Consider the following 14,183-nt stretch of genomic DNA (forward strand, 5'->3'; position numbering starts at 1 on the left):
ATCCCTTCTCCTCCATTCTCCTCTCGGGATCTTGGGCACGCACGCACACGCGCCTGGCATGAGTTTTAAGCCACCGGGTCCGGGACACGAACCGCAGTCGACTACGTGGGAGTCCGGCGACATAGCCATTACGCTAACTGCTGGTTCCCAGAATGGGAGAATATTTTTGTAAAATATGCCTCAGACAAGGAACTGATAACCAGAATACACAGGGAACTCAAGCGCCTTTTGCGGGGGGAAAGAAAAAGATGAACCCAATTAAAAGATGGGAAAAGGAGCTGAACAAAAATCTCTCTAAGGAAGACATACAAACAGCCAAAAAGCATGAGGAAAAGCTCAACACCCCTCATCATAAGGGAGATGCAGATTAAAACCACAATGAGATACCACCTAACTCCTGTCAGAATGGCAAAGATTAAAAATATAGAAAGTGATAAGTGTTGGCGGGGATGTGGTGAAAAGGGAACCCCCCTACACTGTTGTTGGGAATGTAAACTGGATCAGCCACTGTGAAGCACAATATGGAGGTTCCTTAAAGATCTATAAATAGAACTACCATTTGATCCAGCAATCCCATTTCTGGGTATCTACCCAAAGGACAGGAGAATTCTCAATCAGAAAAACACTTGCACATCAATGTTTATTGCAGCGTTATTCATGATCGCTGAGACATGGAACCAGCCCAAATGTCCACAAACTGATGAATGGATTGAAAAAGTGTGGCACATATACTCTATGGAATACTACTCAGCCATAAAAAAACAACAAGACCCTGGCATTTGATAGAAAGTGGTTGGATATGAAGGATCTATTGCTGAGCGAAGCAAGCCAGGATACGAAAGAAAGATATTGTATGTATCCCTTAATATACACCGACTATCCGCACTTTATGGTAGAGATAGAAATATTGGAGGGCATAAAAGCAGTGAAAATAATTAGCAATGATGAAGACAGTGTGGAATGGGATGAGAGAAGAGTATGGAGAAGGATAGCAAGAGAACAAATAGAGAGGCATGACATTAGTGGAACACAGAAATGGTGTATTACCTGTTGATGATGACTTGTATAGTATTCTCAACTGGACTGGTCTGAGAAGTATTTCATGTTGGGTAAAGTCTTCTTACAAGCAAAGTGCTAAATAGTGATTGAATGTTTAAAAAATAATTGGAATAATAATGATAATCTGAAAAAAATAATGGAAAGCTATTTGATGATGATGATGGGGATTTTAATGTCTTTGTATTGACTGATATGCATGGTATTTCTTTTGGAAAAAGAAATGTAATACACTGTAAAGTTATATGTGATTCAATGTAATGTAAACAAGATTATGATAATAATAAAAAATAAATAAAAGTTACGAATTATATACTTTCAGAATTATAAGAAGAGTGTGATAAAACTGCAATTGCGATAGGTTTGTTTGTTTTTGCCATAGGTCATGTGTGCTTGTGGAAGAGACAGAGAGAGCAGGAAAGTGAGAAATCATCCCCAAACAAGGATGGTCATACTTCAGTCACACTGCAATCCCTTCTCCTCCATTCTCCTCTTGTGATCTTGGGCACGCACGTACACACGCCTGGTGTGAGTTTAAGCCACCGGGTTCAGGATTCGAACTGTGGTCGACTACTTGGGAGTCCAGTGACATAGCCATTACGCCAACTGCTGGTTCCAACACAATAGGTTTTAATAGTATTTTATAGATGGAATACACAGCAATTTAGCGAAGGATATAGAAAATTTAAACTTAATAACTTAATCCAATATATGTTATGAATCTAATATATAATAAGAAACTCAATCTAATATATTTTATTAGGCCTCAGCTAGGTCACAACTCTAAAATACCCAAACTTTACTGGCAGGCAGACTATACTTTCTGATTATAATACAATTCAGTTAGGAATCTGTAACAGTATGATTGACAGGTTTCATACATTTGGGAATTTAAAAAGCATACTTCTAAGTATCTTGTAAATGGCAGAAGAAATCATAAGAGATATAGAAAATATTAGAACTGAATAATAATGCAAATACAATGTGTCAGAAATGATTTTAGGATGAGCTAGCTAGAAGGCAGAGAGATGCCCTCTCCTATGTGAGTGGGTTTAAGACCCACAGTGATTCAGATGGACGCTCAGCAGGCCTGCCTTGATGCCCTGGAATGAACATGTAGTAAGGAGGACTACAACTGCAGTTTCCATTCCGGATTCATAAATGTGCACCGGTGATCACGAAATGTGCTCTGCCCTGCGTTTTTGCTAGAATAAGTATGATAACAGACAGTCTTTTAAGGGGCAGGAGAACCAAAGGGTTTAGGGTTCAGTTAGTATGACAATATCGGACTTCACATTGCCATGAAAGCTCACTCCAATTCTTACTGCTGGTGCATAGTTTCTCTGCTAAGAGAAAGGGAGGCTAACCTAGTGCTTAACATGGAACAGGATTAAGTAACCAAGCACAGATCTGAGATCTTGGAAACAGAAAATGATATGGATATAGCTTCATTCCTATTCCAGAAGACATCTTCAATTGAGCTCACCTTTGGGAGAAAGAAACAGATTGTAATATTCACATCTAAAGACTCTCTCTCACCCCCACTTCAGAGGCAACTTAAGGCCTGAACTGGAAACTGTATCCCTCTAATACATCTCTTATGTTGTAGAAAGGGCCACTGCTTGGATTTAGCCTGAGTCTCGCTCCTGGCATCTAAAGCTGGAGTGTGGGTGAGATAGACCCAAAGTTGTAGTGTTTGGAGATAGTCTCGCATTTACTTCCTTTATGAAAAACAGGGAAGTCTTGTGGCCCTTTGTCCCCAGGCATGTCTTCCTCCCCATAATCCAGAGCTGCCTGATGCCTCCAGTGGAGATCGCCTAGTGTTTACCCCAACGTACTTCCAAATCTCTCATTTCCCTTGTGAGCCACAATGTGCAAGGGCCCATGAGACACCGCCCATGCCAAGGCTCTTACAGGGAGGGGCTGAAGTATGAATATTGACATGTCTTTGCCTGGGAGACTTTGTTACCTAGTCCCAAGATAAATTTAAAGAGAGAGATGGATCCAGTCAAATTTTCTTGGCAGCACCCCTAGAGGCATGGGAGAAAAGTCTCTCAAATTTGGCCCAGTGATTCCTAAAGTTTAAGTCTTGGAGGACACATTGAAACAGATTCCCAGGCCCCTTTCTTAAAGATTGTGATTCAGAAAGGTGGAGTGGAGTTCGCGTATTTGTGTTTCTGGTAATCTCTAAGCTCATCCAATACTGCTGGTCTGAGGACCCTGCTTTAAAATTACTGAAGAGAGATGGATGAGAAGCAGGGAGAGAAGGGAGAGAAGCACCCACTCACCAGAGCCCTGGGATCCATTTGTATATGGAGCAGTCCTTTTTTGGAGGAGGGAGATGGCAGATGATTCTATGCAAATGGCCAGCTTTTACTTCCCTCCACCACTGAAATATTATTTCAGCTTTGTGTATGCTGTTTCTGTTTCTTTATACAAGAGGACTCCTTCCTTAGAGGTTTTAGGGACAGCAAATGCAGACAGGATGGAGAGAGAGCTGGAGAGGTGAGCAGAAAGAGAAAGGCAGGAAAGACAGGAGGCTCAGGGCCTAGTGAGGAAAGAAGAGTTTTCCAGGCAGCGTTAGGGAGTGTGAGAATGGCTGTAGGGCATGAGGAAAGTGGAAGGGAGAAGAAAGGGTCCTTGGAGTTCTGGGGTAGGACCTGATGCAGCCCAAAGATATCTGAGAAATATAAGGAAGAAAGGGTATTCTGAAACTGCTTTTTGATTGTTGGACAGCATGTCTTAGGGGGTGACATTGCTCTCAGACTCTGGTCTTTGGCTTCGCTAGTGTTAAAATAGCATGATAGTTGTATGTGGGAGACAAGGGGGCCTTGTGTGGGACTCGCCCAGTCCTCCATCCTGTTTCTCACTGAGCCAACTGTTGCAATGGTACTGTTTTTTTTTTTGTTTTTTTTTTTTCTGCTCTCTGTTGCTCAATAACTGAATACAATAACTGTGTAATTATAAAGAATGGAAATTTATTTAGCTTAGGGTTTTGGAGGTCCAAGATCAAGGGGCTTTATCCAGTGAGGTTCTTGTGGATGGGGGCTCTGCAGAGTCCTGCGGTCAGGCAGACCTCCACACGTGACAGGTAGGAGCAGGGCATGTGTGTGTCCGTGTGCCTGCTCTTCTTGTAAAGCTAGCAGGATCCAGTCATGGGAATCCTACCCTGATGACCACGTCTCAGTCAGCTCCCAAAGACTCACCTTTTCACATCATGGCTGGATTAAGTATTTATCCTCTTAATCCCATCACAACAAATCTCAACACATGAATTTTGGGGGGACACATTTAAACCACAGTAGGTACCCTACCAATACTTTGCCTTGGGGCTTCTTTGACTGTTCCTGACCCCCTGGGAAACATGCTAGTGTTAGAGCAGGCTTTTTTTTTTTAAGAATTATGTTGTTGGGAACCAGCAGTTAGCGTAATGGCTATGTCGCTGGACTCCCACATAGTCGACCGCGGTTCGTGTCCTGGACCCGGTGGCTTAAAACTCACGCCGGGCGTGTGTGCGTGCGTGCCCAAGATCCCGAGAGGAGAATGGAGGAGAAGGGATTGCGGCGTGACCATCCCCCCTGGGGGGTGATTTCTCGCTTTCTGTCTCTATGTCTCTCTCTGTCTGTCTGGCGAGCGCACGCGCCCTACAGTGAAAATCTCTCCAAAAAAAAAAAAAAAAAAAGAAAAAAAAAAAAAATTTTTTAAGTCATTTAATTTTATTTATTATTATTATTATTATTTTAATTTGACCAGAGAAAGAGAAAGAGAGAGAGAAAATGAGAAAGCAAGCTGCCACATCCAGGACTCGAATTGTGTCCATGTGAGAATCCAGTACCTTTAACCACCACTCCACTTGTGGGGCCCCTAGAACAGGCTCTTATTTCCCTTGCAAGTCTCTTTTACTGGAGGGATTGTTGCAGGTTCTACTGTCTGTTGATTTAGCCAAAGTACCTTTCAAGGCATTCAAGGCTTCATAGTCATTGCTTCCAATCTGTTTCCTGTGTTATCTGCAGCCTCCTGTTGGAGACACTCCATCCCTCTGTTTCATGGACATTTTCTTCCAGTTTTCCCCACCTCTGTGCATTTGTGCATGCTATTCCTGGAATGCTCTCATTACCATTTCTGCCTAATAAGATTCAACCCATTTTTCAAGGCTTCATCCAAATGCCTTCTCTTTTTTGAACCTTCTTTGATCAAACCTTCTCCTTCCTCCCACCATGGAACTTTGCACTTGCTCATGCTACAAGTTCTGCTTACGTTGTAGTTGTCTGTCTCCCTCAACCTGGGCTATGCAATACGGTAGCCTCTAGCCACATTTTTAATTCAAGTGAAATACAAGTAAAAATCCAGCCTCGGGACCAGCAGTTAGTGTAATGGCTATGTCGCTGGACTCCCATGTAGTCGACTGTGGTTTGAGTCCCGGTGGCTTAAAACTCACGCCGGGCGCATGTGCATGCGTGCCCAAGATCCTAAGAGGAGAACGGAGGAGAAGGGATTGCGGTATGGCCATCCCCCCTGGGGGGTGATTTCTCACTTTCTGTCTCTCTGTCTGCCTCTGTCTGGAGAGCGCATGCTCCTATAACAAAAACCTCTCCCCCCCCCAAAAAAAAAAATCCAGCCTCAGTTTCACTAGCCACATCCCAAGTGCCCAAAAGCCCACGTAGCTAGTGGTACTGTATTAGACAGCACAGGTACAGAACATTACATGACCACAGAAGTTCACTGCACAATGCTGGGACCACATGTTATTCACCTTCCTTTAGGTTTATTGAATACACATTAGTCATATTGAATTAATTAGAATTCTACTGATTTTTTTGTATTTTTAAAAAATTGCCAAAGAGCATGCGTGTCTACCAGAAAGAGACAGAGAGACAGAGACAGAGAAAAGGGAAGAAAGAGGGAGAAGCACCCCCCCCAATGGAGTGTACTCACACCACAATCCTTTTGCCTCCATCCACAATGCTTTCGCCTCCATTTCTCTATCCTGTCAGGGTTTTGAGATGTGTGCATAATATTCAGAGCATTTTTCCAGTCAGCAAGTTCTGAACTCCAACTGCAGTCGGCCACATGTGATCCAGTTCCCTTAACCATTAGGCCACTGGGTTGGCCCTCTTTTGTGTTGTTGCTGACCCAGCACTGGTTATTTAAAACACGCACATGGTGGGACCAGCCGTTGGTATAACGGCTCTGTCGCTGGACTCCCATGTAGTTGACGGTGGCTTGAGTCCCAGACCTGGGGCTTAAACTCACGCCAGGGGCGTGTGGCTGCGTGCCCAAGATCCCGAGAGGAGAATGGAGGAGAAGGGATTGTGACGTGGCCATCCCCCCAGAGGGTGATTTCTCACTTTCTGTCTCTCTGTCTCTGTCTCTCTCTTTCCGGCGAGTGCATGCGCCCTATAGCAAAAATCTCTCAAAAAACCAAAAAAAACCAAAAAAAAAACCTGCATGTGGTAATGTTCCTCCCTTATCTTTTTTTTTTTTTTTTTGATGGCTATGCTTTTTTGAGGCAACGCCTCATCTCCTCTTTCTGTGGATTTTCTTCATTTCAGGGCCTTTCTGAGAGTTGTTTGGTTCAGTATCTTCCCCCAAGGCATGTACCAGGTCACCTCCCGTGGCCTAACCCCTGAACAGCATACCTTCTTAATGAAGCCTGCCTTGGAGGCAAGAGCAGAGACCTGTAACCCTCAGGGTTATGCTGCCACTCAGAAGAGGTTGCCTGTCCTTCTAGACAGAACCTCATGCCTGCAGGGGGCAAAAGACACAGACACAAGGACACCCATGACAATTAGCGATGGCATTTCGAAGTATCCGTTCTTATTAACCTCTTGCAAAATCAATTGTCTAAGAGGCTTCTGGGAAGAAAATCACAAGGCCCAGGTGACCACAAGAGGGCACGAGTGTACCTTAAACAGCCTTTTCTACCAAAATCCCCGGGAAGGTTTATTTCCCTGTATTGCAGGAGAAGGACAGAATGAACACACATCGAAAAGGCATAGAAAAAAAGAAAAAAAAAATCATAATTTTGTTATATGTAACTGGAAGGCCAGCTTACCATATATTTATGCATCTATGGTCTCCTTAAATATAGGAATCACAAGAACTTTAGACAATAATAGGCAGGTAAGGGATTAGATTGAAAATACTTCAAATAAGAATGTGAATAGGTCAGTAGACTTTAAAACAGAATAAACCTCACTTCGAAGCAAGGTAGCTATGGAAACATTACCAAAATTATTCTGTTACTTCATGGCTGCAGTGGTTTCTGTAGCCCGGAAATGCTGTCAAGGGAGGGCAGAATATTATTTTCTTATAAATAATACAACACAAGATTCTATATGGAAAGTTGCAAGAAATTAGATTTCAGAGGTAGAGATGTTTCAACAAAAATACCCAACAGCTTTAATTTGGTTTCTGATAACTTAGCTCTGGGTTTGCAGTTGTTAAGTTTTTCTCTATTTCTGTTTTCTGTTGCAGAAAGGGAGCCAGCAAGAGATTTATTTCCATGGCTCTGGCTGTGTTACATATACACAGATGCATGCACATTTAGCATGGCTGATAGAAGTCACCTGTTTGCCCCAAGTATGGCCCACATGAGGGCAAGCGACCTATCTTTAGCACTCCTGCAAGGGGCTTACTTTCTTTTGGGAAACAGGCCTGGAGATTGCTGCCCAAGGTCACAGGGTTTTACCACTGACTCTCAGAGCCCCTAGACCAGCTGCCTATGCTTTGATATCCCCAGCGAACCCCAGTGAGCACACAAAGGCCAAATATGACTACGCCCTGACTGTGCTGATTTTGTAAGTGGATGTGTGGGTAAAGGACGCAGATTGGTATACAATGGGTAGGTATTTGGTAAGCAGTAAGGTAAGCCCTATAGAGATGATAAATGCCATGCTGGTGGGTGCTGGGGTTAAGAGTAAGATTTGAGGGAACCATCAGTTAGCGTAATGGCTATGTCGCTGGACTCCCACGTAGTCGACCGCGGTTCATGTCCTGGACCCGGTGGCTTAAAACTCACGCCGGGCGCGTGTACGTGCGTGCCCAAGATCCCAAGAGGAGAATGGAGGAGAAGGGATTGCGGCGTGACCATCCCCCCTGTGGGGTGATTTCTCGCTTTCTGTCTCTATGTCTCTCTCTGTCTGTCTGGCGAGCGCACGCGCCCTACAGTGAAAATCTCTTAAAAAAAAAAAAAGAGTAAGGTTTGATGCTAATATGGTTATTCAGGGAAGGTTCCAAAATGCTCCCATCTCAGCCTGACAAGCACTCCTTTCTCCCTAGAAGTACAAGGGAGCTAGAAGCCCACCAGGACAATAACAAATTGGGAATCAAATTGCTAATATGCCAGTACAATGTGCTCTGGAAAAAGAATGCATTGTCCAAGTGTCCAAGGTCTCAAGGCCGAGAATTGGGATCTCCTGGCCTCCTCTGAGCCTAGCTATTGGGATGTCACCTCTACGAGGCTGGCTATGCGGAGACAGAAAGTCAGAGAGGTGGGAGTGGGTTACAATACACAGAGCGGGCCATTGCTAATTGCACGTGTGGGGAAAGAACAGACACGTGGTAGGGAAGCAGAGTGTTTTAAAATAATAGTTGTGCCTGTTATTTAGTAAGAAAGAGCAGGGCCTTTTTGATATCCTGAGGGTGGGGTAGAATTTTGTACGAACTCGTCTCAGAGAAGAGATATGTTCCTCTTTGTCCGGAGAACTGTTGTGGTGATCATCCGAGTCTCTGGGAGGGTTTATGAAACACATGTTGCTGGGCCCCACCCTAGATTTCCTGATCTGTTAGGTCCAGAGTGGGGCCAGAGAATTCGTTAACATGAGCAAATTCTTCTTCTTCTTTTTTTTTTGGAGAGGTTTTTGCTATAGGACGCGTGCGCTCACCAGAAAGACAGAGACAGACAGAGAGATAGAAAGAGAGAAATCACCCCCCCAGAGGGGTGGCCATGCCGCAATCCCTTCTCTTCCATTCTCTTCTCGGGATCTTGGGCACACACGCACATGCGCCCGGCGTGAGGTTAAGCCACTGAGTCCAGGACTCAAACTGTGGTCGACTACATGAAGTCCAGTGACGTAGCCATTACACCAACTGCTGGTCCCAACATGAGCAAATTCCTGTGGTTTGGAGACCATGGTTTGAGAATCACAGTCCTAGGGTCAGCCAATGGCCTGGTGATTAAGGCTGCTGGGCCTCACATGGCTGAGTGAAGAACTGAATCCAGGACCTGGAGGCTTGAGAAACATGCTGGGTACATGTGTGTGTGGGCCCAAAATTCTGAAAGGAGAAATGGAGGAGAAGGGATTGTGGCATGACCATGCCCCGTGGGAGGGGGGTGCTTTCCCTTCCCTCTGTCTTCCTCCAGTGAGTGCATGTGTCCTCTGGCAAAAATTTAAAAAGAGAGAGAGAGAGACAGAGAGAGGGTACACTGCAGTGGTTTAAGTCAAGTATCAACAATGTAGATGCCATAGGGATTTAAATTCTGTCCCTGAAACAGAAACCCAACAAAGGACCCAGTGCACTTTAAAATAATGAAGGTATAATTCACATACCACTTGCATATCTTTGGAGAAATGTCTACTCAGGTCATTTGCCCACTTTAAATTTTGATGATTAGAGTTTATATTGTTGTGTTGAAAGAATTGTTTTTATATTTGAGGTCCAAGTCCCTTATCAGAAATAGGATAAATAGCAGTTAACGTAATGGCTATGTTGCTGGACTCCCACGTATTCGACTACGGTTCGCATCCTGAACCCGGTGGCTTAAAACTCACGCCGGGTGTGTGTGCGTGTGTGCCCAAGATCCCGAGAGGAGAATGGAGGAGAAGGGATTGCGGCGTGACCATCCCCCCTGGGGGGTGATTTCTCTCTTTCTGTCTCTTTGTCTCTCTCTCTCTGTCTGGCGAGCGCACACGCCCTATAGCGATAAAACCTCTCCAAAAAAAAAAAAAAAAAAAGAAATAGAATTAGCAAATATTTCTCCCAGGATGTGTGGACTGTCTTCTCACTTTCTTATGGAGTCCTTTCAAGAACAAAGGTTTTAACATTTTTTATTAAGTCCAATTTATATATATTTTTCTTTTGTCACTTACACTTTTGGTTCTATGTTTCAGAAATTGTTTCCTAATGCTAACATCAGAAAGATTCACTCCATTGTTATATTTGAAGAGTTTTATAGTTTTAGTTCTTACATTTAGGTCTATGATCAATTTAGAGTTAATTTTTGTGTATGGTGTAAGGAAGAGATCCGATTTCATACTTTTGCATATGGATCTCTAGTTTTCCCTCATGATATTTAAAAAAAAAGAAAAAAAAGGCTAAAGCAACGAAAGCTTTTTTTGTGTGGAACTTTTTGAATATTAGTGTGGTTTGAATAGTATTTATATCAATGGCTTTGCTCATAGTCAATTAAATATGTTTATCCAACAAATATTACAGAGCATCTCCTTTGTGCTAAGTATGCCTAAGTTGCTGGCAATACAGCAATAAATAAAGCCAAATCCTTGCCTACATGGAACTTACATGCTAGAGAAGAAGATGGACACAAGCAAATCAATGAAAACCAGATTTCCAAGAGTTTTTTGATCATCTGTCTGGCAAGAGTTTTTGGCCTACCTATTTCTCTGACCTTGAACAAAGATTCAATATCATCCTTTCTCACTCTTTCATTATAGTTTCTGTCTCAAAACTTTGAGTAGGCAGATAAAGAAAAAAGAATACATATAAGTATGTGAACATAATTGTTAAGAGAAAGATTAAAAAACAAAAACAAAAACACCTGCCAAAATAAGTCAAAAGAAAAAAAATAACTCAGCCCAGCTGCAGTGGTATAGGCAGGAGGGTGCCACTCTTCAGTGTTGAATGACATGGGAGACCATGGTTTGGATCTTGGGGTGACCTGAAACATATTGAGCTTGCAAGCATGCACCCACAATCGTACTGGCAGAAAGGCTGGGGGTGGTATGGATGTCTTGGTGTGGCAAGACCCTATCAAGGGTCCCTGACTCTGTTTGCCCCTCCTTGGAAGAAATAAAATAAATAAATAAAAAAAAAGTTATTTAAAGGAAGACTCTTTCAGAGTCCTTTTTTAATTTTCCTGGGTCCTACATAATTTCCATGAACCAAAACTTCCCCCTTTCTTTGTGTAAGGTCCATGGCCAGGTCTGCTAGCCGCCCACCCAAACCTGCTCTTCTCTTTTAGTAATGCGAAGCAGCTGCTCAGCCAGGGGCAACACGCCCATCTTCTCTTGCAGTACCTGGGGCCATGTGATCAGTTCTCACTAATGGAATGTGAGTGGACTGATGGGACCACTTTAAGCTGTGGCCTTTAGGGGTCAGGTGGGCCTCGTTTGATTTTTCTTGTTTTGCCAACTGGATGCAGAGGATGATGGAGCTCTGGTGTGGATGATGTAGCTGCAGATTGGAAGGAGCCTGGATCCCTGCCTCAGTATGTAAAGAAGAGCTGCCTGCTCAACCAGAAATGGCTTGGACTATTATATGAACAAATTTACACTTCTTTTGTGTTTGGAGTATTACATATGTGGATATGTGTTATGGCACTTCAGCTTCCTGTAACTAACACAAGCTGAACTTAACCTGAAAGACACAGACATACACATGAATGCACACAAAACAAAACAGCAGCAATAAATTCCTTGGAACGACTGAAGGGAACTAGGATGAGCTCAATGCTAGATTGGGACTGAGGAGGTCTGGGGTTGAATGGCTACTCCTCTCTGGTTGATACGTTGTTATTGTGTAAGAGTTCCATTTTCTAGTTTTTATACCTTTGGCAGTAGAGGTGAAGTGGTGTGTGCAGGTGTAGTGGGAATGTGGCAGTGGTAATAGGGTAGGGGATGAGTCCTTGCATATGTGTTCAGGAGCACCTGCACAGGTGACCAGGAATGCTGTGTGACCCAGGGAGGATGCAGTAGTTCACTGGGCCCTGGATGTATTTACCATCTTGGTTCTGCCAATAATCTGAGGGCTGTAGTCCCCTCCATAGACCATAAATGGAGACTTACTGTTTCTATTACATTTCAATTTCTTTTTCTTTCTTCTCTTTTCTTTCTTTCTTTCAATTTTTGCTATATGGTACATGCACTGGCCAGAGACAGAGGTGGGGGAGGAGAGAGAGCGAGAGAGGGAAAGTGAGAAATCACCCCCTCCCCCCCCAGAGGGGGTGGCCATGCCACAATCCTTTCTTTTCCAGTGTCCTCTTGGGATTTTGGGCACACACACACACACACACACACATGCACATGGTGTGATTTTCAAGCCATCAGGTCTGGGACTTGAACTGTTCAGTCGGCCATGTGGGATCCAGTGCATTAACCTCCACGCCACCTGCTGGGTTGGCGTGCTGACATTCTTTAATTAAAAAATAAGGATTTTTGAATCCCTTGCATTCTTTCTTTCCAGCTTAGGCCCAACAGAATGGCTCTCACAAAGAAGGGTGATGAGAAGAGGAAGGGCCGTTCTGCCATCAGCAAGATGGTGACCCAGGAATACGTCATCAACATTCACAAGTGCATCCATGGAGTGGGCTTCAAGAAAGGTGACCCTCGGGCACTCAAAGAAATCCAGAAATTTGCCATGAAGGAGATGGGGACTCTAGATGTGCACATTGATACCAGGCTCAACACAGCTGTCTGGGCCAAAGGAATAATGAACATCCCATATAGAATTCGTGTGCAGTTGTCCAGAAAACGAAATGAGGATGAAGATTCACTCAACAAGCTCTACACTCTGGTCATCTATGTACCTGTTACCACTTTCAAAAATCTACAGTCTGGGAACCAGCAGTTAGCGTAATGGCTATGTCGCTGGACCCCCACGTAGTCGACCGCGGTTCGTGTCCCGGACCCGGTGGCTTAAAACTCACGCCGGGCACGTGTGCGTGCGTGCCCAAGATCCCGAGAGGAGAATGGAGGAGAAGGGATTGCGGCGTGACCTCTATGTCTCTCTCTGTCTGTTTGGCGAGCGCACGCGCCCTACAGTGAAAATCTCTCCAAAAAAAAAAAAAATCTACAGTCAGTCAGTGTGGATGAGAACTAACTGCTGATGTTCAAATAAAGTTATAAAACCAAAAAAAATTTTTTAAAAAAATTGAGTGCTGGAAGTAGCATTCAATAATCCTTCTTAAAATTTTATCTACAATCAATCAGACTTAATAATAGTTCATTCTTGCCCAATCTATGAGTTAGGAAAAAAGTGCCATCAATTTACATTAAGAAATTAAGGTACGAAGAGACTTCTCATCAGTGTGGTTTTGTGGCGTGTGTGTGTGTGTGTGTGTGTGTGTGCGTGTGTGTGTGAGTTTTTGGTAAAACATGGCCAAAAGCTTATGGAGTAAGTTGGAAAGGATGATACATGCTGAAAAGAGAAAAAAATGGGGGCCAGCAGAAGACATCTGCTTATGTTGCTGGGCTGCCACATGGCTGACCATGGTTTGAATCCTGGACCTGGTGCCTTGACACTCATGTCAGGTACATGTGTGTGCATGTCCAAGATCCTGGAGAAGAATGGAGGAGAAGGGATTGCAGCATGGCCTTCCCCTTTGAGAGGTAATTTTTCACTTTCCCTTTCACTGTCTCTGTCTCTCTCTCTCCTGTGAGTATACCCACCCTAAGGCAAAAATCCTCTCAAAATGAATAAAAATTAAAACAAATAAATAAAATGCCCCAAAGGAGCTCAACAGACTTAAAAGTATTCTCAAAGTAGACAGTGATGTTTTAATAAAAGATGTTCAAGAGAGTGCTACTGTGGTGGTTCCCAAATATTGCCAAGAGAAGATGCAATGTGATGTGAATGATGATAAAGATGATATGAAAATGGAGACTGATATTAAGAGAAACAAAAAGAGTCTTCTAGACCAGCTTGGACGGTACTCAGTATGGAAGAACTAGAGGCTAAGAACAAGATTGAAGGCATAGCAGGAGAAAGCAAAGGGGAAAGGCAAAACAACAGCAATGAAGGCAGTGAAGGGTTTGGCTTGGTGGACTTTGAAAAACTTAAAAATTCCACATGGGACAGTTGATTCAAATATATACAGTGATTTCATCTCCCATCGAATTAACTTTAATTTGAGCTGAACTTAATTCCTCAAATTTGTTTTGGGAACTTGA

At 43.5% G+C, this 14,183-nt stretch overlaps 1 protein-coding gene across 1 annotated transcript in view; it reads left to right on the top strand.

The window, feature by feature from the left end:
* LOC106734211 (60S ribosomal protein L31) overlaps positions 1-12,843 on the top strand; it is a gene marked incomplete at its 3' end in the record, with an annotated part of 59,192 nt that extends 46,349 nt beyond the window's left edge. The window contains exon 2 of the mRNA XM_027769478.1: positions 12,478-12,843. Within this exon, the coding sequence (XP_027625279.1) occupies positions 12,493-12,843 (351 nt within the window). The remainder of the gene's footprint in view (positions 1-12,477) is intronic.
* Positions 12,844-14,183: the final 1,340 nt, after the last annotated feature.

This window comes from Tupaia chinensis, unplaced genomic scaffold (genome assembly GCF_000334495.1).
Source record: "Tupaia chinensis unplaced genomic scaffold, TupChi_1.0 Scaffold149831_1, whole genome shotgun sequence".
In the NCBI taxonomy this organism is placed as follows: Eukaryota; Metazoa; Chordata; class Mammalia; order Scandentia; family Tupaiidae; genus Tupaia; species Tupaia belangeri.